The following is a 22,872-nucleotide window of genomic DNA, read 5'->3' on the forward strand; positions in this document are numbered from 1 at the left end:
GAAAAGAAATCCACCACTTTTAGTGATGAGGGCACAATACTAATTTTGTTTTGGTTCAAAATTACTCTCCTCATACACTAATTAGTCTGAATAAGTGTGTGAAATTAAAATGTAAATAACCAGGAAAATAGAGCAACATAAATGAGAAGTTGGAATAATAAATCTAGAATATTAAATAATATGAGTTATTTTTAATATCATGCTAGTACTGCTTAAGGTGTATGGAAAAATCCCAAAAGCTCCAAAAATTAGACCAGCAAAAAATCCAAGCAGTAACCCACAGAAAAAGAGAACTCAGTTTTATTACGCCTGCGGTCCCAGAAGAGCTAGTGCTCTGAAAATCTGGGCAGTGAGCTTAGGGGCAATTTTGCTTTTATACCCGCATTGTTACAGTTGGTATGGGATGATTTACAGACCCCTGAAATTGCTATGGGCTATGGGCAGTTACAGAGCGTGGGATTTTTCAAACAGGCACTAAGGCAATAATACATCTTTTCAAACTAAAGTAATACAAGCACTAAAGCAATACATCGTTAGGGGAGGGGATACATCTGTTGAAACACTAAAAGCAATACATCTTTTGACCCCAAGGTCCTTGGCCTATGCAGCAAGCATTTTATAGAAGCAGAATAAAGAGCTGATTAGAAATGTTGGTCATTTAAGTGGGAAATTCCTCTTCAAAGGGCATGTGAAATAATAGAAAATATGTATTGGCCTCTGCTCCCAGTTCCTGGCACAGAGCTTCAAAAAACCTGGTAATTTCCTAAGTGATAAGAACACTAGGAGCATCTCTTGTTCTAATGCAACTCTGGGTGGGCCTCCGGATGGCTCCTGGATGGGAGCTGGTCACCAGAAAAACCAGGTCATGATTAGAACCTTGAAATTTTCAGCCCCACCCTCCCAATCTCCACAGAAGGGAGCTGGGCTGGCACTGGAGTTAGTGATTGATCATGCCTACCTACATGAGAAAGCCTCCACAAAATCCTAAGAATATGGAGTTCAGAGAGCTTTTGGGTTAATTTCTTGAGCTCAGGACGCTTCTGGACCTCACGTTACGAATCTTAACTGAATTTCTTGAGCTCAGGATGCTTCTGGACCTCACGTTATAAATCTCATCTGGCTGTTCATATGTACCCTTTATCATATCCTTTATTATATAATAAACTGGTAAACATACGTAAGTGGTTCCCTAAATTCTGAGCTGTTCTTGCAACTAATCAAATCAGAAGTGGGGGGTAGGGGTATGGGAACCTCCAATTGGTAGCCGAGTCCATTAGGAGTTGTGGATAACCTGGAAACCGACTACTTGCACTTAGCATGTGAAGTGGGAGGGGGTCAGTCTTGTGGGACGGAGCCTTAAACCCGTGTGGTCTGTGCTAACTCCAGGTATTGCCAGAATTGAATTGAACTGTAGGACACCTGGCTGGCATTACAGAGAATTGCTTGTTGTAGAGGGAAAACCCCACATATCTGATGTTGGAAGTATTGTGCATGTGGTAGTAGTGAGAAAGTAAAAGAAAAACAAAGGAGGAAGAGTGAGTTTTACACAGGGGGTGAGAGTGGTACTGGGATTATCGAAGAAATAAATGACAGAATATATTGGGAAGTTATACTATATCTCTTTGGTAAGTGAAGAGTGATTCAAAAGTTTAATGGAAATATTCTTTTTCAATCAACTTTATGAAAGCATTATTATTTTAAGATAAATTTTATGCTAACCAGATAGGTCCTCTGAAAATCAACTTGATTTCTTTGAAAATAAGTGTCCTAGGTCCAGATTGGAGTTCCCCATCTTGGGAGAGGTGTACTTTTTTTCCTTATAGCCTTGTAAGCCCAGTGGCATGTTGCTGGTCAAGTTTAATAAAGATAGGGGTTTAATGATTAAAATGTTTAATGATTTAAACATTTAAAATTTTTTCAGTCCCATAATGTGACTCAACCTGTGGCACTCCCTGCTTTTTAAATAATACTGGCAAACTACTATATAGAAAAAGGTGTTATAGCAGTAGTGAGCTTGGAAATAGATGAAGTAAAGCCATAGGATGACCAAAAAGAGTCCCACTGGTGAGAAAATGTGAACAATGTGTCTTAATAAGGTATTTCATGTGATGTAAAGTATCTCCATGCCAACATTTTATGAAAATAGGGAAAGACTTATTTGTAGGGGACATAAAAGTTCAGCAATTATCACAATTATCTGTTATAAATTGGCATTCTGGAGTAACAGTGTTCTTCAGATTAGATTAGTATACATTGATTAGGGTTCAGTCAGAACACAGAATGACCCTGAGTTCCATGAAGATGCCCTAGAACCTTGAAAACCGAAGAGTGGTCCCAGATATATCGGCATCACTTGGAACTTGTTTAGAAAGACAGGTGCTTGGCCCCTCCCCCAGACCTACTGATTCAGGAACTCTGGGAGTGTGATCCCACTCTCTGTGTTTTAATAAGCGTTCCAGGTGATTCTGGTGCATCTAAAGTTTGAAAACCCCTGCTCTAGAACTCAAGTAAAGACCTGAGGATCAGTGTCAACTCAAATCAAATCTAAATAAGGAAGCAAACAAAAACATTTGGGACAGAGGTGATGACAAAAGGAGCCCTGTCCAACCTATATGACTAGGGAAACCATGTATTTGGTTTGCCAGGACAATCCCAGTTTACTCCTGTTGTCCTTGTGTAACTATTGATATCACCATTGTTTCGCTTTCAAAAAAGTTGCTGTTTGCATAATAAATTATATGGCTATCAATGTGATGTTTCATTTTATTAGACATGATGGGAAAGGGAACATCACTGAGGAGACTTTTCCATCCCTTACTTTGCAAGGATGACAACAGGTTTTTAGGACTTTTATTTCTTTTTTCTCTCCAATCTGCATTGTCCTGTTTCCCTCACCTGTCAGGGACCCTCTCGTGTTCCCTCTGTCCTCTTGCTCTAGCTCTAGCTGGGAGATCAGAGCAGGTTTGTTAACTGGAAGTCCTAGTGATGGCAAAAGAAGTAGGAAGACATGTTTTGTGATGGAAAAATGAAGCTAAAGCCACCTGAGATCAGTCTTAGCTCTTGAAATCTTTGGAGCAGAAAAGAAAAATGTGTATGAGCTGGCCAAAGAGGAACTTTCTCAGGAAGTTCCTTTAAGAAGGTAGATAGAATAATCTGAACAAAAAGTACACTTAACTCACTGGCTCTCTCTCTTAAGTATATTCAAATTAAAACAATGGGCGGGGGGAGAATTTCCAAAGAGATTTTTAAAACTTAAAATGCAATGTACAACTTAAGGAAGCTTCCCAATTTTGCCATAGCCCAGACAGACATATTTTATTATTGGTTTATGTGATGGTCAGTTACATTTATAGAATAAGTTTCACTACTTTAAGTAAGATAGGTGATCAAAGTGAGCTTCATCCCAGAGGCACAGGAATGGTTCAACACATGCAAATTGATTAATGTCATATACCACATAAACAAATTAAAAAATAAGAATCATATGATCATACTGATAGATGCAGGAAAAGCCTTCAGCAAGATACAGTATCCATTTATGATCAAAACACTTAACAAAATTGGTATAGAAGGAAAGTACCTTAACATAATAAAGGCCATATATGACAAACCCTCAGCCAACATTATACTTATGGTGAAAAACTAAAAACCTTCTCTTTAAGATCGGGAACAAGATAAGGCTGTCCACTATCGCCACTGTTATTCAATATAACATTGGAGGTTCTGGCAAGTGCAATCAGGCAACAGAAAGATATAAAAGGCATCCAAATAGGAAACGAAGAAGTCAAACTGTCACTATTTGCAGATGACATGACCCTCTATATAGAAAACCCTAAAGACTCCACAAGAACACTACTGAAATAATAAGCAAATACAGTAAAGTTTCTGGATACAAAATCAACGTTCAAAAATCCATAGCGTTCCTATACTCTAATAACGAAATGTCAGAAAAAGAAGGAAAAAATAATTCCTTTTGCAATTGCAACAAAAAGAATAAAACACCTAGGAATAACTTTAACAAAACATGTGAAAAACCTATATAATGAAAACTATAAGACCTTATTAAAAGAAATCAAAAAAGATAGAAAAAAATGGAAAGATATTCTGTGTTCTTGGATTGGAAGCATCAACATAGTTAAAATGACCATATATCTGTAGGGAGCTAAAGCTCCCAAAATTCAAAAGAGTGCATGGATTATCTCGAGAGGCCTGCTTGCTTATAAAAGGGAAAAGGCTGGTTCTGAGGAATTCCAGGAAGAAGAAGATTAAGTATAGAAAAAGGGAGTATCAAAGGGAGTGTCGAAGGGAGTGTTGAAGGGAGTGTCAAAGGAAGTGTCGATTGTACCTTGATCTTCAGGATGTTACTTTAATTATGTTATCTTGGGATACACAAAGGAACAGATTATGTATAAAAAGGAGCATAAGAAATAAACTCGGAGAGACAGTTGTGAGATCTCTTCTCCCTCCTGCACCCTGTCTGTCTTCTCTTTTTTCTCAGTCCCCGCTCCCCTATTCAGGTACCTGGTTTGACTTGGTCGGCTGGTTTCCGACATATTTCCTAAAACATTATAGAGATTTAATGCAATCCCCATCAAAATCCCATCGGCGTATTTTAAAGAAATAGAACAAAAATTCATCAGATTTGTATGGAAGCACAAAAGACCCCGAATTGCCAAAGCCATCCTGAGAAAAAAGAACAAGGCTGGAGGCATCACTCTGCCCGACTTCAAATTATACTACAAAGCGACAGTAATCAAAACGGCATGGTGTTGGCAGAAAAACAGACACGTGGACCAGTGGAACAGAATCAAGAGTCCAGAAGTATACCCATATTTATATGGAGAAAGAATTTTCAACAAAAAAAGCCAAAAACATACAGTGGAGAAAGGAAAGCCTCTTTAATAAATGGTGTTGGGAAAACTGGAAAGCTGCCTGCAAAAGAATGAAATTAGACTGTTGTCTATCACCGCATACCAACATTAACTCAAAACGGGTCGAGGACCTGAATATAAGACCTGAAACAATAAAATGCATAGAAGAAAACAGGAACTAAACTCAAGGACCTTGGACTTAAAGAAGATTTTATGAATTTGACCTCAAAGACAAGGGAAGTAAAAGCAAAAATAAATGAATGGGACTACATCAAACGAAAAAGCTTCTGCTCAGCAAAAGAAATCATCGACAAGGTAAAGAGCCAATCATCCAAATGGGAAAATATATTTGCAAGCAACACCTCCGATAAGGGCCAAAGTATACAAAGAACTCATATAACTCAATAACAACAAAAAAACAAGTGATCCAATCAAAAAATAGGCAGAGGACCTGAACAGACACTTCTCCCTAGAGGATATACAAACGGCCAACAAATATTTGAAAAGATGCTCAATAGCATTAGCTATTAGGGAAATGCAAATCAAAACCACAATGAGATACCATTTCACATCCGTTACATGGCTATAATCAACAGGACAAGTAATAACAAATGCTGGAGAGGATACGGAGACAAAGGAACCCTCATACACTGCTGATGGGACTGCAAATTGGTACAGCCACTATAGAAAACAGTATGAAGGTTCCTCAAAAAACTAAGAATTGATCTACCATATGATCCAGCAATCTCTCTACTGGGTATTTATCCCCAAAGACTTGAAAACCCATATCCGAAAAAATATTTGCACACCAATGTTCATAGCAGCACTATTCACAGTGGCCAGGGCATGGAAGCAACTGAAGTGTCCTACAAGAGATGGTTGGCTAAAGAAGCTGTGGTACATATATTGAATGGAATATTACTCAGCCATAAGAAGAGATGAAACTGCCATTTGTGACAACATGGATGGACCTTGAGATAATCATGTTAAGCAAAATAAGTCAGACAGAAAAAGTTGAAAATCACATGATATCACTTATATGTGGGATATAAATCTAAAAGCAACAAATGAACAGGACAAACAGAGACTCATGGACATGGACAATAGACTAGTGGTTACCAGAGGGTAGGAGTTGGGGGGAGGTAGACAGGGTAAAGGGGGTCAAATATGTGGTATCAGAAAGGAATCTAACTATGGGAGGCGAACACACAGTGTAAATATATATATGCCTTACTGTTAAAGTGTACAGTTGAAACTTATTGGATTCGTTAACCAATATCACCATGACTCTACCTTTATCCATGATTTCAATTTCATTTGGAACTCTGAAAAAAACTATGTGATAACTTCTGCTTTTGGTAATAGAAGACTAGGTAATTCAGCCCATCTGTCCTACTGAAGAGACAAAAACACCCAAAATGCTCAGTCAGAATATGGAAAACATCCACTTGAAGGCATCAGATAGCCAACAAAAGAGTGAAGAATTACCAGCTCAGAATCCAGGAAAGGATGAGGCTCTGGTATAGGAGCCTGGCCTCCAGGGCTGCCTTTTTCCTGGGCTAGGAGGCCAATCAATGTGTTTTGTTTTGTTTTTTAACATAATGTCAAAGTAAATTATGTGTATTGAAAGATACACAAATCATAAATTTACAGCTCAGTTAATTCTTACAGTGTGAACATAGACACCAGACTAAAAAATAGAACAACACCCTAGAAGCCCCCTCAAATATTGACCACAATTTATAAAATATAGACTTTTGTCTGATTTTGCACTCTATTTAAATGTAAAAATGCAAAGTACAGTTGTTTTGGTACATCTATACAATGGAATATGATTCCGCAAAGAAAAATGAACAAGCTGGAGTCACATCCAACACGGATGGATCTCACAAACATGACATTCAGTGAGAGAAGTCAGACACTAAAAAGTGCAAGTAAATTTAAAAAAAATACACACACACACAGGAAGGTGTGTCAAAATGGCATAGATGATAGAGGCTTTGTTCATCCCTCTGGAGACCAAATCAAAGTTGTGACGGAAACAAGGAGCAGCAGCAAAGAAAAATTGCCTGGGATCTAGATGAACAAGCCATATAGCTAGGGAGAAAGCCAAGAAAGCGCTCTGCAATGGCAGAAGGTAGGACGGGGCAAGGACACAGGACGACCCGATCAGGTCTTGAGCCGCTGAGTGAGACGGAGGCAGCAGCAGCGGCAGCAGCAGACACCCCTTAAAGGGGCCGCATCCACAAGCGGATTTTCGCAGCGACGGACATGCTCGCTCTGAGCACTAGCACTGGGTTGGCTGCTCCGGGAGGACCGGGGACTTATAGGGGGACACTGAGTTCTTGGAGTGAGGGCCAGAGGTGAGGCTCACTTGGTATAGAAGTGCCAGCGGTATCCATTTTTCTCCGTTGAGCTCTCCCCACTCCCAGTGCGCGGACACAGAGTCGCCATAGCCATGACGTCATCAAGCTGGATAACAGAGGTCGCTCTTCCCAGAGGATTCCCTGAAACCCTAGCTACCCTAAACCGGGCCCCACCCAAGCAACATCCAGGTATATCCTCAGCAAGTCAGATGCGCCTTGCTGAGCAGCGCCTAGACTGACACTGTAGGCAGCTGGCCTTGGTTTCTGGTGTGGCCTTTTGAGGCAACTATAAGCTCAGCATCTGTGGATTGCTTGCTGAATCTTAACAAGTGGCCCTGGAGGGGTAGAGGCTTGGGCTAAATTTGGCCCGCAGCTGAACCCCTCTCAGGACTGTGCCACTGGACACCTATATCATAAATTCACACTAATAAGACCAAGAGACTTAGGAGCTTCGCTTAGTACATAGAAACACACAGAAAGGCAGCCAAAATGGAAAGACAAAGAAGCAGAAAACATATGACAGAACAGAACAGAGATCCAGACATAATGGAGTCAAGTAATTTAGCAGATGCAGAGTACAAAACACTGGTTATAAAGATGCTCAATGAATTTTTGGGAGAAGTAGAGAACTCCAACAAAGAGATAAAAATGGAGATGGAGATTATAAGAGGGAACCAATCTGGAATGGAGAACACATTATCTGAGATGAGAAGTATATTAAATGGAATAAAGGAATAAACAAAGTGAATAAGGAAGAGGATCACATGCCCTATCTAGAGGACAGGAAAGCCAATCAGGACACTCAAATAGAATGGCAAGAAAAAAGAGGCCAAGACTATAAAGATGATTTAAGGAAGATGTAGGACACTATCGAGGCTCCAAATATTCATCTGATCGGCATAAGTGAAGAAAATCAAGATGTTGAAGAGCTATTTGAAGAAATAATGATGAAAAACTTTCCTAACCTGGTGAAGGAAATGGACATAAAACCCCAGGAAGCTCAGAGAATTCCAAAAATCAGGGATCCAAAGAAACCCACACCAAGACACATCATAATTAAAATGCCAAAGGTTTAATATAAAGAAAAAAATGTAAAAGCAGCAAGAGAAAAACAAATAATTACATATAAAGGAACACCCATACAACTGGCAACTGATTTCTCAAGAGAGACTATGCAGGACAGAGACTATGCAGAGGAAGGGCTTGGCAAAAAATATTTGAAAGAATGAAGACCCAGGATTTATAACCAAGAATAATTTATCCAGCAAAGCTATCATTTAGAGTTGAAGGACAGGTAAAGAACTTCTCAGACAAAAATAAAATAAAGGAATTTATCACCACCAAGCCAGAATTACAGGAAATGTTTGAGAGACTTCTTTAAGAAGAAAAGTATGTATCAAAAACAGGAATAAAGACAGGTAACTACATTCCTATCAAGAAGTACCTTAAAGGGAAGAATTAAGTGCTAAGAATGGCTAAAAGGATAAGAAAACAAGACCCCCTACATATGAAAAGGAAGGGAATGGAAAAAGATATTGCTTCAATGGACCTCAAAGGTATTTAAGTCAGACAGAGAAGTATAAATACTATATGATTTCACTTATATGCGGAATTTAAAGAATAAAAAGAACAAACTAATCAAAAACAGACTCACAAATATAGTGGACAATTTGGTGATGGACAGAGGAGAGGGAGGTTTGAGGGGCTGGGAGAATGGGGTGAAGTGTTAAAGAAGTACAAATTAGTAGCTGACGGATGGTCACAGCGATGGGAAGCATGGCATAAGGAATGCAATTAACATTAATACATTGGCTAGGTCTGGGGAAGGTCAGGGAAGGGAAGGAGCAATTGGGAAGGTCATTTTACTAACTATATAGATGTCTAACCAATGTACTGTATACTTGAAACTAATAAAAATTAAAAAAATAAAAGACTAAACTATAGTATTTAGTGGTGTATGCTGAGGTGGTAAAACTATAAAGAGAAGGAAAATGAAAGAAAGAAAAAGAAAGTTGTTGTTGTTATATAGAGGAGAGAGAGAGAGAGAGAGAGCAGTTGTTAAGAAAGAAAGAAAGAAAGAAAGAAAGAAAGAAAGAAAGAAAGAAAGAAAGAAAGAAAAAGAAAGAAAGAAAGAAAGAAAGAAAGAAAGAAAGAAAGAAAGAAAGAAAGAAAGAAAGAAAGAAAGGGAAGAAAGAAAGAAAGAAAGAAAGAAAAAAGAAAGAGGAAGGGAAGGAAGGATGGAAGGAAGGGAAGGAAGGAAAGAAAAAAGAAAAAGAAAAGAAAGGAGAAAAGAAGGAAAGAAAAGAGTTGAAGAAAAAGAAGGAAAGAAAAAGAAAGAAAGGAAGGAAGGAAGGAAGGAAGGAAGGAAGGAAGGAAGGAAGGAAGAAAAAGAAAGAAAGAAAGAAAGAAAGAAAGAAAGAAAGAAAGAAAGAAAGAAAGAAAGAAAGAAAGAAAGAAAGAAAGAAAAATAATTTGTGGACATAAAAATCAGAATAGTGTTCACTATTGAAGAGATAGAAGGGTGTAATATTGATGGTGGGTCCTAATTACGGGAGGGGTGCTTCTGGAAGACTGGCAATGTAACCGCAGAGCCAGCTCAAAATGGTCCTGTTTGACAGGGTGCTGAGTTGTTTTTCAAGGACAGCAGACTGGGACTGAGGGTCATGCAGCCAAAGCATGCACAGAAGAGAGAACTTTGGCCTTCAGTTGCACTTGGAACCAAAGTCTCACCCACCCACCTCCACAGAACCAAAGGATCAAGACATAACCGGATACTGAACACTGCAACCTTTTCAGAAGCCTAGGGTCCGTTGTCCAGGAAGATACACTGTTGACACCTCTTTACCATAAATGGCCAAATTCCAAGGTCCTCCAGTTAAAACCTCCCAGCATTTCTGCATATCAGTGTCCCCTAGCCCCTTAAAACCTCTTAACCTAGTCCAGCAAGCAAGATGGATTTGAGTCTCCCTTAAGTCTCCCATCTTCTCAATTGGCACCTTCTCAATCAATAAACTTTTCCTTACTACAAACTCTGACGTTTTGAGTTTTGGTTTTTTGAAGCGTCGGGCACACGTACTCTAATTCAGCAACAGCAGTGTTCTATTTCTTGAGGGGGTGGTTATATGTCGGGTCATTCTGTGAAAATCACTGAGCTGCATATTTTTGTTTTGGGTACTTTTTTTTAAATCTGTGATATACTTTTAATTGTAACCACACACAAATTTCATTTTATTTCTTTAATATAGTTTTTTCTGATTTAAGCTGATTTTGCCCAGATAATGGCATTGTGACTTACTTGCTTTTTCCACTCTCTCCCTGTATGCTTTCTCTTTTAATCATTAAGCCCTAGGACATAAAATTTATCAAGTTTCAGGTATATAATCATCAGGACAATAAGTTTCGGTTACACTATGATAACATCTTAGCCCTAGATGTATTTCAGCTCCAGGTCCATGGAAACAGAACAACAACCCCATTGGCCATGGAACCAGGCCACAGGACCAGGCCACGGGACCAGGGCACAGGACCAGGTCACAAGACTAGCTGGGTGGCACCATGGCTGATTTAGAACCCAACACAATGATCAATTAACCCAGCCCCGTCCAATCATCCAATCATCCAATCAGTAGCACCTACCCCAACTCCCTTAGTTTCCATGATGACTGATTTTTCCCTGTATGATCTGTACTCCCAAGACACCCGGGGGGCGGGGGCGGGGGGGAAGGCTAAGTTGTTGAGAGCAGTAGCTTGCCTGTGTTTCTGGGACTTGCAACTCCCTAAGATAAAGCCTTAGTTTCTTTGCTGTAAAATCTGTACTTATCTTTTCTTTGACTAAGATGTACACAGGCAGACAGACCCCTTTTGTTCTGGTAACAAAAATAAAAGGGTTTTAAAACTTTACGTGATATGATTATAACCCATGATTTAAGTTATTTGATTGCCCTGGGGACTGCCTGAAAATGTAAAACCTATGACCAATCCTCGGGAGGTGGGCATCCAGGGTCTGAGCATTCCAAGTTCCCTGGCAGGCTCTGTGCTATGCTTTTTTGCAATATTTAATTGTGAGAATTAGAAACTCCACAAATTCCCTACATTACACATTTATAGCAAATAATAGAAATCAACTTGAGTTAGCTTAAAGGGGTGGAGGGGAAAGAGAACAAACTTTTCCACAGAATCTAACCAGAGGATTGAAGTTTCCTTCAGGAGAGGTAACGCCAGGATCTGAAAAGACACCAGCCACCCAAGGCAGCTCTGCCCTCAGGATCTTTCTCGTTGGCTCCACAGGTTCTCGTCTCCATTCTTCTCCCTATATATGTAGACTGGCTCTGTCTGCTTCTTATGCATAGAGCAAATTGATGACTCCCGACAGTTGATGAATTTATATACCTTCAAGTCAGCCACAGCCACAAGTCTGCTGGTGGGATGAGGTTCAGTTTGAATTTCCAGCTGTCCAGGGCTTTTCAAACTCTAGCGTGCATCAGAGTCACTCACCTACAGGGCTCCTGAAAACACCGACTGCTGGGCCACACTCCCAGACTTTCTGATTCAGCAGGTGTGGAGGGGGCCCCGATAGCTTGCATCCCTAACAATTCCCAGGTGATGCCCATGCTGCTTGTCCTGGAATGCACTTTGAGAACCGCTGTTTGACACCTTTGTTAGAGAATCCTCAGCACTGGCATCCCCTGGGAGTTTGTTAGAAATGCAGCATCTGGGGAATCACCTTAGATCTACTGAATCCGACTCTGCATTTTTAACAAGATCCCAGGTGATTAGTGTGAATGTTTTTTGTGTGTACTCATCACACACTTTTGGATCGAGACAGACTCTAAAGGAGGCTAGCGAAAATTTTTAATTTATAGACAGCGTCTCTGAGGCAAGCGTTAGCAAGTAACACTTCGGTTACGCCTGGGACACAGAGCCGGGACAAGGAACAACCCGGCGAGGTGTAAGGTTCCGTGTTCCCAGGCCTCCACACCGCCTCCCCGTGGCGCCGCGCCCCGCCCCTCCCGCGGAGCCGCGCGCGTTAACTGGCCAGAGGGATTACTCCCCACCGCGTCCCGCGCCGGGATCCGTTCGGCCCCTCCTCCTCGCTAGGGGCGGGTACTGCGCAGACGCTAACGCCGAGATCTCCCCTCGCGTATCCGTGGGTCCTCCGGACCACCGAGCCCTTCTCCTAGAGCATCCCCGGAGGAGGCACCCACTTCTCCTTTCACCGGGTGCCTAACGAACCATCACCCGGAAGTGCAGACGTTCCAGAGCTGCTTAGCGTGCGTTTTAGAGCGACTGTCGTTTCTCTTTCATTCACCCCACAAACGATTTTTGGCTGTTTTCCCTTTGGCAGAGAGGTGAACGAGGCACAGTCCCTGTCCACATAAAGGATTGTAGGATTGAGTGATAAATGCTGTACCTCCTAGAAGCTGAGGCGCGGAGCCGAGTAGAAGAAAGCTTTCATGGAGGGGTAACGGCCCTGAACCAGGCAGTTGCCTGCCGTGTAGGAACTCAGATGTTTGGTGATTGGAGAGCATTCCGGGTGTTAGGTGGCTGTCATGAAAACGTCTCTGGGCGCGTGGGTGCCTGGAGATAAGGCTGCAGAGGTAAGTAGGGTTGATCCTGAAGGGCTTTAATGTGCATAATAAGAAATTTAAACAATGTCCTGAGTAGCCTAGACGGTATTTTAATTAGGATCTGCGAACATATGGACGCTTGATTTGCATTTTAAAACATAACTGGCAGCCAGGCTGGGTTGGAAGAGGAAAAATCTGAAGGCTGTTGGAGTATGGCGACAGAATGGAGTTTCGTCTCTTCCACTAAGATGTAACTTCCATGAGAGAAGGACTGTGTCTGTTCACTTATCTTACCCAGCATTTAGAAGAGCACCTGGCACACAGTAGGCCCTGAACAAATGTTTATCGATGGGATGAATGTGTTAGCTTTACCCTTGCTGGGATTTCCCAACTGATTGGATAATAGATGAAAGTGAGAAGTAGAGGAGACCGATCCCTGAAGATTAGAAGAACACTAATAGTGAAATGCTGCTCAGGTTATTGCTGAGCACTTTTTCTGGGCTGACCACTGACCAAGATGCTGTAGGACAGAAGTCCAGAACAGTCTCCAACTTCTGGTGTGGTCAAGGGAGGGGCTCAGAGCCCAGAATGTGCTAACAAGTACCAGTTCTAGTGTTAGTACTCCTAACAAAATATGTCAGTTTCCCTTCTGCCCACTTACATGACTAAATTTGAGAAGTACCTGCTTTTTTTTTGTTTTGAATATTACCATCCACATGCATAGAATCCATATGACTAGTTGTTTACCTTCACAGATAATATAGGAATGAATATCTTCATGCCTTCCTTTTTTTTTCTTTTGTTGAATATTTTCTCACAAGAGATTCTAGTGAAATAACATTACAGCTTACAGGTCTTACTATATATTGTCTGATTGCTTTCCAAAAAGTAAATAATGGCAACGGCAACATCCATTTATGCAACAATTACAAATTGATTATCTAGTGCTGCTAGGTACTGAGCTGGGCTCTAGGGACATAATATGAACAAAATAGACATAGGCCCTGCCCTTATGTAGCTTCCAGTCAAGTACAGGAGGGTGGCATTAATCACATCATCACACAAGGTTTAATTACAAACTGAAGATAGTGTCAATTAAAAATACTGGCCACTAGCTAAGAGGCAGAAACCAGTTTTACAATTTCAGCATCACTGGTGATGGTTTGGGGATTTTGTTTTTAATTTTACTGCTGTATTAGCTAAACAAAGGTTTCTCAGGATTGTTTTGCCTGTTTTGGTTTTTAATAAAGCTGAATAGTTTCTTCCTGGTTCTCCTGCTGCTTATGGAAAATCCTCTATTGTAAACCAACAAAAAATTACAAATTTATGCCTAAATTTTTAAAAGATGAATAAGTAGACTGTACTTATGAATTTGTCCTCTTCTCTCCTATTTATCTTTTAACTGATCTCTCCTCTGAGTGCACAGCTTTCTCTTAGCTGAAGCAGTACCTGATTTGAATCCCAGCTCCTCCACTTCTAGCTCGGTGACCTTGGGCAGATTACTTAACCTTTTTGGGCCTCAGTTTCCTCATAGGTCAAATAGAGCCAATAATAGCACCTTTCTGGTGTGATTTTTGGCCATATGCAGGAAAAAAAACAGACAAGAGCAGAAGAGTCTCTGGCTCCTGGTAGAATTTATTACCAGTACTCAAACCAATACTTGTGTGACTCACAAAAACAGTGTTAACAAAGATAGAAATGTGCAGGTTACAGTTTTATATTCTGAAAATGTAGGAAAGATAACGTTCTCCCTCTCTGCAGGAGACCTCACCTAGTCTGGATGACAGAGAAGGTCTTCTCTAAGAAAGAATCTTAGAGCTAAAGCTCAGGTCAATCAGGGCACAACCTGTCATCTTACTCTCCTCTCTCACATATCCAACCTATCAGCAAAACCCGCTGACTGTACCTTCTGGACACATATTCTAAATCCCTTCACATCCCCCACTCTGTAGACCAGGTCACCAGTCTCTTGCCTGGGCAACCACAATAGCTTCCTAACTGGCCTCCTGTTTTCATTCTTATCCCTACAGCCTTCTCCCCAGCAGCAACCAGAGGGATCTTTTCACAATGGATCATTTTACTCTGTTGCTCAAAAGCCTCCTATGTTTTTCTATCACACATAAAATTAAATCCAGATTCCTTACTATAGTCTACAAGGCCCTACATAATCTGCCCCTGGCTACTTCTCTGCCTTCATTTTCTGTCACTCCTTCCTTTGCCCACTCCACTCGACTCACATTGGCTTGCTGGCTAGGCCTCAAACAACCCTTGTACATTCCCTCTTGAATGTGTTTCACTTGCTGCTCTGTCTGCCTGGAATGTTCTTCCTCATTTACCTGCATGGCTCATTCACTCACTTCAGTGTTCTGCCCAGAGGTCACCTCTCCAGAGTGGGCTCCTTTGGACACTAGTATCCTCCAATAGTATCCTGTTCTCTCACAATTCCTTTACCATGCTTTTTTTTCATAGCATTTTTAACTCCTGACATTATTGTGTTTAGTTATTTACTTGTTCAATTATTTTTTGTTTTCCCCACTAAAATGCAAGTTCCGTGAGAAGAGGAACTTAATTTTATTTGGTGTCAGTGCCAGCACATAGTAGGTGCTCAATAGTATTTGTTGAATGAATGAATGAGCCAAATAAGAAAAAGAAGGAAGGGATGGATGTTCCAGATAGAGGGGACTGCCTATGCAGAGGGCCTGTGGCCACTAGGGATTTTCAGAACTGAAAGGCAGCCTGTGGGGATGGGGTACAGACAGGGGGAGATAGTATTAAAGAGAAAAACCACAGGCCCAAAATGGTGTCACTTGTGCTAAGGCCAATGATTCCAAACCTGGATTTAATACCTGACCTAACTGCCTCTCTCAGAAATGTTTATCTTAATCACCAGTCTAGAATTTTATGATCATGCACAAGTAAGATAATCTGTCACTTGGCCCCTCTCCATCCTTCATAAAAAGAAGCAATCTGCATGATAAAAACCCTTGCCATTACCTTCCCCCCGCAAAAGAAGATATCTTGGTCTAAATATAATCTTTTGTTAATGGCTCCCTTACCCCATCCTTTTTCCTATAAAAAACATTCCATTTTATACAACCCCTTGGAGAGTCCTTCTAGTTGCTAGAGCGGATGCTGCCCAATTTATGAATTTCTTAATAAAGTCAGTTAGATCCTCAATATTACTCTTGAATTTTACTTTTTAACAGTATTAATGGAGAGATGAGGCAGAGTTAAGCATGGACCAGACTATAGAAGACATTGTAGATTGTATTACAAGATTTTGGCCTTTGTTCAAAGGGCAATAAATTGAGAATTGTGTTTTTCTAAGACCCTTCTGACTACTGGGTGGTAAATCGATGGTAACTTGCCAAGAATGGATGTGTGTGGGACCAGTGAGGTAGCTGTCGAAGTCATCCAGGCAGAGATGACAGTGGTTTGCATTTGGATGCTGGTTGTAGATGGAGAAACATAATTTAGATGTAACATTAACAGGCACTATTTCTTATCCCCATGAAACAAGGTGGATGGCTATACTAACAAGACCTGAAAAGACACAAAATCAGATCTCTTTGTTGGCACAGAATTGAGCCAACTGAATAAGGCATTCTTTTTTCCTTACATTATGTATATTCAACAAACTCTGATGCAGCTTTTGCCATGTGCCAGGCCTGTGCCAAGAGCTACAGCAGATACAAAGATGATTAAAGTACAGTAGGCCACTCCACAGAAGTAAATCCTAATAAAAATAATATGTTTTTGGCCTCCTGGATCCCTTGCCAGTACTTACCCTCTGTCTCCAGTCCCGGTCTGCTTCATATTATATACATCTTTTTATCCCCTCTGCCAAGGCCTAGCCAAAATTAGATCCTCAATGCTTCTTTGAATGAAAGAATTTTTCTCTTTGACTGTTATGCTAGTGGTAATAATGGAGCCAGTTCCCAAACTGACTTTTCTGTCAAAATTTACTGAGCTCATATCAAAATCTTGTGCTCTGCCCAACCCAAATAGAGAAGAATAACTTGCCTACCTAACTCACAAGAATATTATGAGAATTAAAAAAAAAAAAAATCAAGGGGATTTGCAAACATGGAAGGTGTTTGGATGATAATCCCTGCATTTGTATTGTCCTCTTTCCAGTCATGCTCCACAAGGATGGACTGCATATATGAAGGTGATCCCATAACGTTATAATAGAGATGGAAAATTTCTATGGCCTAGTGATGTAATGTCATAGCACAGCGCATTACCATTGTGTTGCAGTTGCCTATAGTATTTAGTGCACTAACATGCTCTACAGTTTTGTAGCCTATACGGTAGGGGAGCAGAATTTATCACCCCAAAATATATCTACTCGACATAAGGATTATCTTAGACTGGTTAATTTTAAGAAACAGCAGACTTGGGAGAAACTCTGAAAACTAAGTAGAAGTCATCTTTTGTGTTCTGCATTTGTAAGGGTACAAATCTGCTGTGCCTGGAAGAGGGGATGACTGCCTAGAAACTCTTATCAAAGCAGAAGGCCAAGACTTAAATCTGCATAACAACCTTAAACTTTTTTATTGTGCTTTTCTGGTAACCTCTCATACCTGACTCCCTCCAACCCCAACGTTTTCCCTTCAGGATGGTTTCAGCCATTTTGGTGAGTTACTCAGTTTTCTTGGGTCTCTCCCAAGAATACTGGACGTATACATGTAGTTAAACTTTTGTTTTTATCCTGCTAATCTGTCTTTTATTACAGGTATGTCTCAGTCAAGAACCAAGAAGTGTGAAGGGAAAAATATTCTCCCTCCCCTACAGAGCAATAGGCTATACCATCTAGGTTTGTGTAAGTACACTCTATGATATTTGCACAAGGAAATCGCCTAATAACACATTTTTCAGAACACATCCCCATCATTAAGCAGTGCGTAACTGTACTATTGTTGGCTTTATTTTTTATTTAATAAATATTTATTTAACATTGACCTTATTCTAGGAGTTGGAGATACAAGGATAAAGAAGATAAAGTCCCTGCCTTCATTGAACTTACATTCTTATGCATACTGGAGCACTGTGGGTCAAGGTTGTTAAAATAAAACAAAATTTAACTGAGAAAATTTGAAGATCTAATTGATTTCGTTAAGTGACTTATTGGGCAGTATCCCACCTAGGAACTAGAAGGCTGCTGTTAACAAAAGAAAAAGTATTACTTTTAGACCAGCACATCTTCTTTTAGAGGAAAGGGAATGGCTTGGGTTTTTACAATGCAGATTGTCTCCTTTCTATTGGAGAGAGAGGGGAAATGGAGGGGGCCTTCTGAAAGATTTACCTTATTGGTGCTTGACCAGAAAATTCCAGACTGATTAATATTACTTTTCTGGAAGAGGTTGAAACTGCAGTTAGGTCAGGTATTAAATTTAAGTTTGGTATCATGTGCTTTTAGCACTGACTGATGCTATTTGGGGCCTGTGGTTTTCTCTTTAACGAGGTAAAAAGAATGTGAAAGTTACTACCTACCCAGTTCCATCACTGCAGAGAACAGATGCCATAGGAGCCTGTAACATTTCCCTTTTCCATGTTTTGTTGCTCCTCGCTGCCAAAGTCCTCATTGCCCTTGAGCCCACATAGCAGGCCTTACCTCTCAGGTGCACCCACAGGATGCTTTATCTAAATAATATTTAAAAGATTGGGCCCTCTCTGCAAGTAATGGCAACAGCTTTCCTTTTTATTCCCATTAATGGTATCCCGTTGTCATCTACTGCAGTCTCTGGGTGTATGGTTAACAGATCCAGTTTTCTATCTTCTTGCATTGTAAGAGTAACAGGCTCTGGAAACCCTAGTACTTAGGATTTTTTTGCAGGCACTGAAAAGTCACGTAGCTTCCAGGGTCCCAGATTTCTGGCCGCGTCCTAGAGATGGTCTTAGGACAGCGGGTAAATAGGCTTAGACTCGTCCCTAAAATTATGTGATCCATGTCTGTGGCTCCACCTTCCTCTTTCCGCTATTTTCAGTCCAGGGGGCTAACCACCGAGACATAGTCTCAGATTTTCTTGAGGCAGCCTCCGTGGAGAAAGGCATATACGCAGAACACCTGGAAAGACGAAAGTGGAGACAGGAGCAGCACCGTACGCGGCGCAAGCGCAGTGGGATTGAGAGGAGTACCGGTCCCAAGCGTTCTCATTACGGGGTGGAAAGGGCGGGCCGCCTCTCGGTCGGCGCGGGGCGGGCTCGGCTTCGGCTACGTGAGGCAATTGGCTCTGCGTAGGGGAGGGGACCCGCTTCCGCTGGACGCCGGAAATGTTTCTCCGCCCCTGCCAGTGGGCCATGGAGACGGTGGCACAGTAACGTCTGAGGGGTGAGGATTGCCGGGGCGGCGGCCATGGAGGCAGTGCTAAACGAGCTGGTGTCTGTGGATGACCTGCTGGTGAGGCCTGTCCCCGAGGGAAGGAAAGGAAAAATTCGGGTGGGCGGGTCCTGAAGAGAGTCAGGGGCCAAACTCATCCCATCATCAACTTTGCTTAGGGAAGCCGAACTTCGGCTCCCGGCAGCCTTTGCAGCGTCCGGCTCTTGCTGAGAGGTTCCACTTGGCACCGGGACTAATGGGAGTTGTAGTTTCCTGCGCTACCACGCCTCAGACCCAGGGCCTGGAGTCTGGCATGTAAAGACTGACGGGTTCTGGGTGCATGCAACAGTAGGAGGTTAGGGTGCGGACCTGTTTTTGAGTGCTCCTTCATTAGCGGGGAACTAGCAACCACCATAAAGTTTCATATATTGCTCACTGTCTACGGCACGGTGCTAATCTAAATGCAGGCGATATCTCAATCTTTGAGCTCTGGGAGCTAGGCACTATTCTTATTACCGTTTTGCAGATAGGAAAATGTCCAGAGCCGACAGGGTGAGGCGGGGTGGGGGAAGCAGTCTCCAACGAGGGACTGCGTGGGCTGTTGAGCATTTCTGACTGTTGTCGAACGGCGTGTTTACTGTTCAGCCACTCGGGGTCAGCTGCTCCGGGAGCGGTGCCTGGAGCCGCCACCAGGTGGCATCTCCTCGCCATACCACTAGGGGGAGGGAAGTAGAGGGGAGTGGAGAAGGACTGCCCAAGGAGGCAGCCTGCCGACAAGAAGCAGAAAGCCTGGGTCCCAGAGATGGAGATAGTAGAACCTGTGGTGTAAGGTATCAAGACCCATGAGGGAAATGTGGCAGAAACTGGGGAAGATGGATTGTAAGTGGGAAATGGACACTCAGGACCTGAGAGAGAATTGTTCGCCCCCTTCATTTCTAAATGACTCCTCTCCTCTCCTCTGGCAGAAGTTTGAAAAGAAATTTCAGGCTGAGAAGGCAGCAGGCTCGGTGTCCAAGAGCACGCAGTTTGAGTATGCCTGGTGCTTGGTGCGAAGCAAGTACAACGATGACATCCGTAAAGGCATTGCACTGCTGGAGGGTGAGGTGCTAGGCTACCCAACTCTCCCCTTCCCATTTGCCATCAGGGTCTGCCCTTCTGTGCAGCAATTGGTCATTCTCTCCCTCCATCTCAAGTGCTGGGATCCTTTTTCAGCATGGGGCCCTACAGTACAGTCACTTCACAGTTATTTTCCAATAAACTCACTGTAGCAAAGGGCTGTACAGTATACTTCTGGCCAATTACTACCTCATTGTTTTGCCAAACAGAGTCAGAGCATGTTGATTTCCACAGGACTTTAGTGATCTTGTAGTCTAACCATAAAGAAAGTGACTTGTCTGAGGTCACACAGCTAATTAATTAATAGCCGAATTGGGACTGATGCTCTTGTCTTGTGTGTCCCTGTCCTGTGCTCTTTGCCTCCCACCATGCTGTGTATTCACAGCTGCTGAAAACCTTTTGTGAGAGTGGCCTCAAAGAAGTGCAGAAGATAGTGCCAAAAGCCCGTGAACAGACGGCGCCTTACTGATGAGACCCCTATTTCCTGTTGTTTTGAGATGGCTCACTATTTGCCAGAGGCCACAAAATTTGACCTTTAAAATTCTCTGTACCCCTTTCTCTTGGTCAAGTAACCATGTATAAGCAAATAGTGTACTAGCAAAGGATGCCTATTATAAATCTATAAAAATAAGAATCTTAATATGCATGTAATCCTACATTTGTCTGACTGACCAATTCTGAGTTTCCAGATGTTCTCTACAGCAAGACACAGCAGTAGAAGAAGTAGTCTCCAAGGGTTGCCGGTTTAGTTGGGGAGACAGTATAGACACTTGGGAAGATTTATAAACACCTGCAAAACTACTTAAATTCTAGTGCATAGAGTATGACTGAACACATAAGTGTATGGGAAGTCACTGAATTAAGAGTCAGGTGAGGTCATTCAGGAAATGCTAATTGAAGATGAGTTTTGAGCTGATTTTTTAAAAGGGGAGGGACTGCAAACTTCTTTTTAACATTATTTGGGCAATAAGCAACTGTAATCGAAACAACAGATGTCAAAACAGTACAGAGAGGCCTTTGGCTTCTCCAGTGCCTTGATTTCTTTTCAGTTCACTTGAATGAACCAGGGTTGACTGTAATATTGGATCACTAGGGTGTTTGGGCAGCCTGGGTTCATGCTGCCCTAAGAACTCTGACTGGGAAGCTGAATGTGACTGGAGCTGAAACACAGCCTAAAGACAGTGACTTTCTCCTAAAATCATATAGGGATTCCCAGAGTGGAAGGGGTCTCTGAGATTCAAGTACTAGGAAAAGAGAGAAGTGGTTTTCACCCTTTCTCCTTCCCTCCCCACCCCAGAGCTGCTGCCCACAGGGAGCAAAGAGGAGCAGCGGGATTATGTCTTCTACCTGGCTGTGGGGAACTACCGGCTCAAGGTAAGGCAGAGAACTCCCTTGTTCCCCTCGACCCTACTGAGTGGGCCACATCACCCTCTCCTTTCTCTCTTCCAGAGTAGAGCCTGAAGAAGGCAGTAGGCAGGCGATGGTGTTGGGTACGGGGTACAAGATGATAGCAGGTCAGGATGCTGAAGGAAAGTGAGAGAGAGAGAGAGGATTTGGTGCCGAGGGTGTAGGGAAAAGATGACGTCAGGATTGGGGTGCAGCTTCAAGTCTTAGGTTGTTATCTCCCCTAGCTTATCACCCCCACACAGTTGGGGTTGTTTGTGGACTCTACTCCATTGGGTGGGGCTAGAGGGAGGGAGGGGGTGGAGGCAGAGGGAGGAACCCCCAGTGCAAGGAAGGGAAGGCCTCTCTGATGGGCAGAAGGAATGCTGGAATACTTAGGAGGGACGCTGTTTTCCCTGAGTGTAGGAATATGAAAAGGCCCTAAAGTATGTGCGAGGGTTGCTGCAGACAGAGCCCCAGAACAACCAGGCCAAGGAACTGGAACGGCTCATTGACAAGGCCATGAAGAAAGGTGAATGCCTTCTTTTTTGTCTTCCTCCACTCCCAGTCCTCCTGTCTCCCTGACCCCTATCATCCCCAGGTCCCTCTCAGCTCTTAGTTTAGTTCTCTTCCCACCACACGCCCACACCCATGCCTGGGCCCTCTGGTATCACTTTAAATGACCCCCTCCATCAGTTTCTCCTCAAACTCCCGGAAGCCTTCTATGTCCAACCTTTGGAGTCCCTTACCCTGTGACTCCATGTAGAGAGGCACATCTGTTGAGAAGCGGGCAGGGAGAAGGTGGTAGAGTCCCGCCAGGCTGGGGCTAGACTCCTGACAGTCTCTCTTTTCTTTTCTCCAGATGGACTGGTGGGCATGGCCATTGTTGGAGGCATGGCCCTGGGCGTGGCGGGATTAGCTGGACTCATTGGATTTGCTGTATCCAAGTCCAAATCCTGAACGAGACTGTACCTCTTCCTCCACCCAGGGATACGTGGGAGCCCCTGGAGGACACTTGGAGAGGGGCCCATCTATTCTTATTGTCTCTTTCTTTTCCTATACCCCATCACTGTCCACTATGGCCGCAACCTTCTCTTCCCTGAGACTTGTCCTTTAGCCTCAAATCATGTGCTTCGAGATGAGTGTAAATAAAATTGGGCTTTGGCTTGGGAACCTCTGTGTCTTTGTTGAGGAAGGGGCGGGTTGGGTTCCCTTGGGCCCAGAAGTGGTCGGGGTAACGCATGGTC

General features: G+C 42.5%; 1 protein-coding gene across 2 annotated transcripts; it reads left to right on the plus strand.

Moving 5' to 3' along the window:
• Positions 1-12,408: 12,408 nt before the first annotated feature.
• FIS1 (fission, mitochondrial 1) lies at positions 12,409-22,798 on the plus strand. 2 transcript variants are annotated; one of them, XM_039849396.1, is made up of 5 exons: positions 12,409-12,834; positions 20,092-20,224; positions 21,540-21,616; positions 22,052-22,157; positions 22,488-22,798. In XM_039849396.1, exons 1-5 carry the CDS (start codon positions 12,787-12,789, stop codon positions 22,583-22,585), a joined length of 462 nt encoding a protein of 153 aa, XP_039705330.1. In that variant the 5' UTR covers positions 12,409-12,786; the 3' UTR covers positions 22,586-22,798. The 2 variants fall into 2 exon arrangements, with proteins under 2 accessions (XP_039705330.1, XP_039705331.1); XM_039849397.1 differs by lacking the exon at positions 12,409-12,834 and adding an exon at positions 19,051-19,207.
• Positions 22,799-22,872: the final 74 nt, after the last annotated feature.

Source organism: Pteropus medius, unplaced genomic scaffold, assembly GCF_902729225.1.
Source record: "Pteropus medius unplaced genomic scaffold, Ma_sr-lr_union100, whole genome shotgun sequence".
NCBI classification, from domain to species: Eukaryota; Metazoa; Chordata; class Mammalia; order Chiroptera; family Pteropodidae; genus Pteropus; species Pteropus medius.

What these genes read in the sequence shown, in the direction of transcription:
- FIS1 (XM_039849396.1), top strand. Translation starts at nt 12,787, where the DNA reads ATGAAAACGTCTCTGGGCGCGTGGGTGCCTGGAGATAAGGCTGCAGAG. An exon ending in TGGGGAACTACCGGCTCAAG is followed by an intron (nt 21,617 to 22,051) that starts GTAAGGCAGAGA and finishes CCCTGAGTGTAG; the next exon opens with GAATATGAAAAGGCCCTAAA. An exon ending in TGACAAGGCCATGAAGAAAG is followed by an intron (nt 22,158 to 22,487) that starts GTGAATGCCTTC and finishes TCTTTTCTCCAG; the next exon opens with ATGGACTGGTGGGCATGGCC.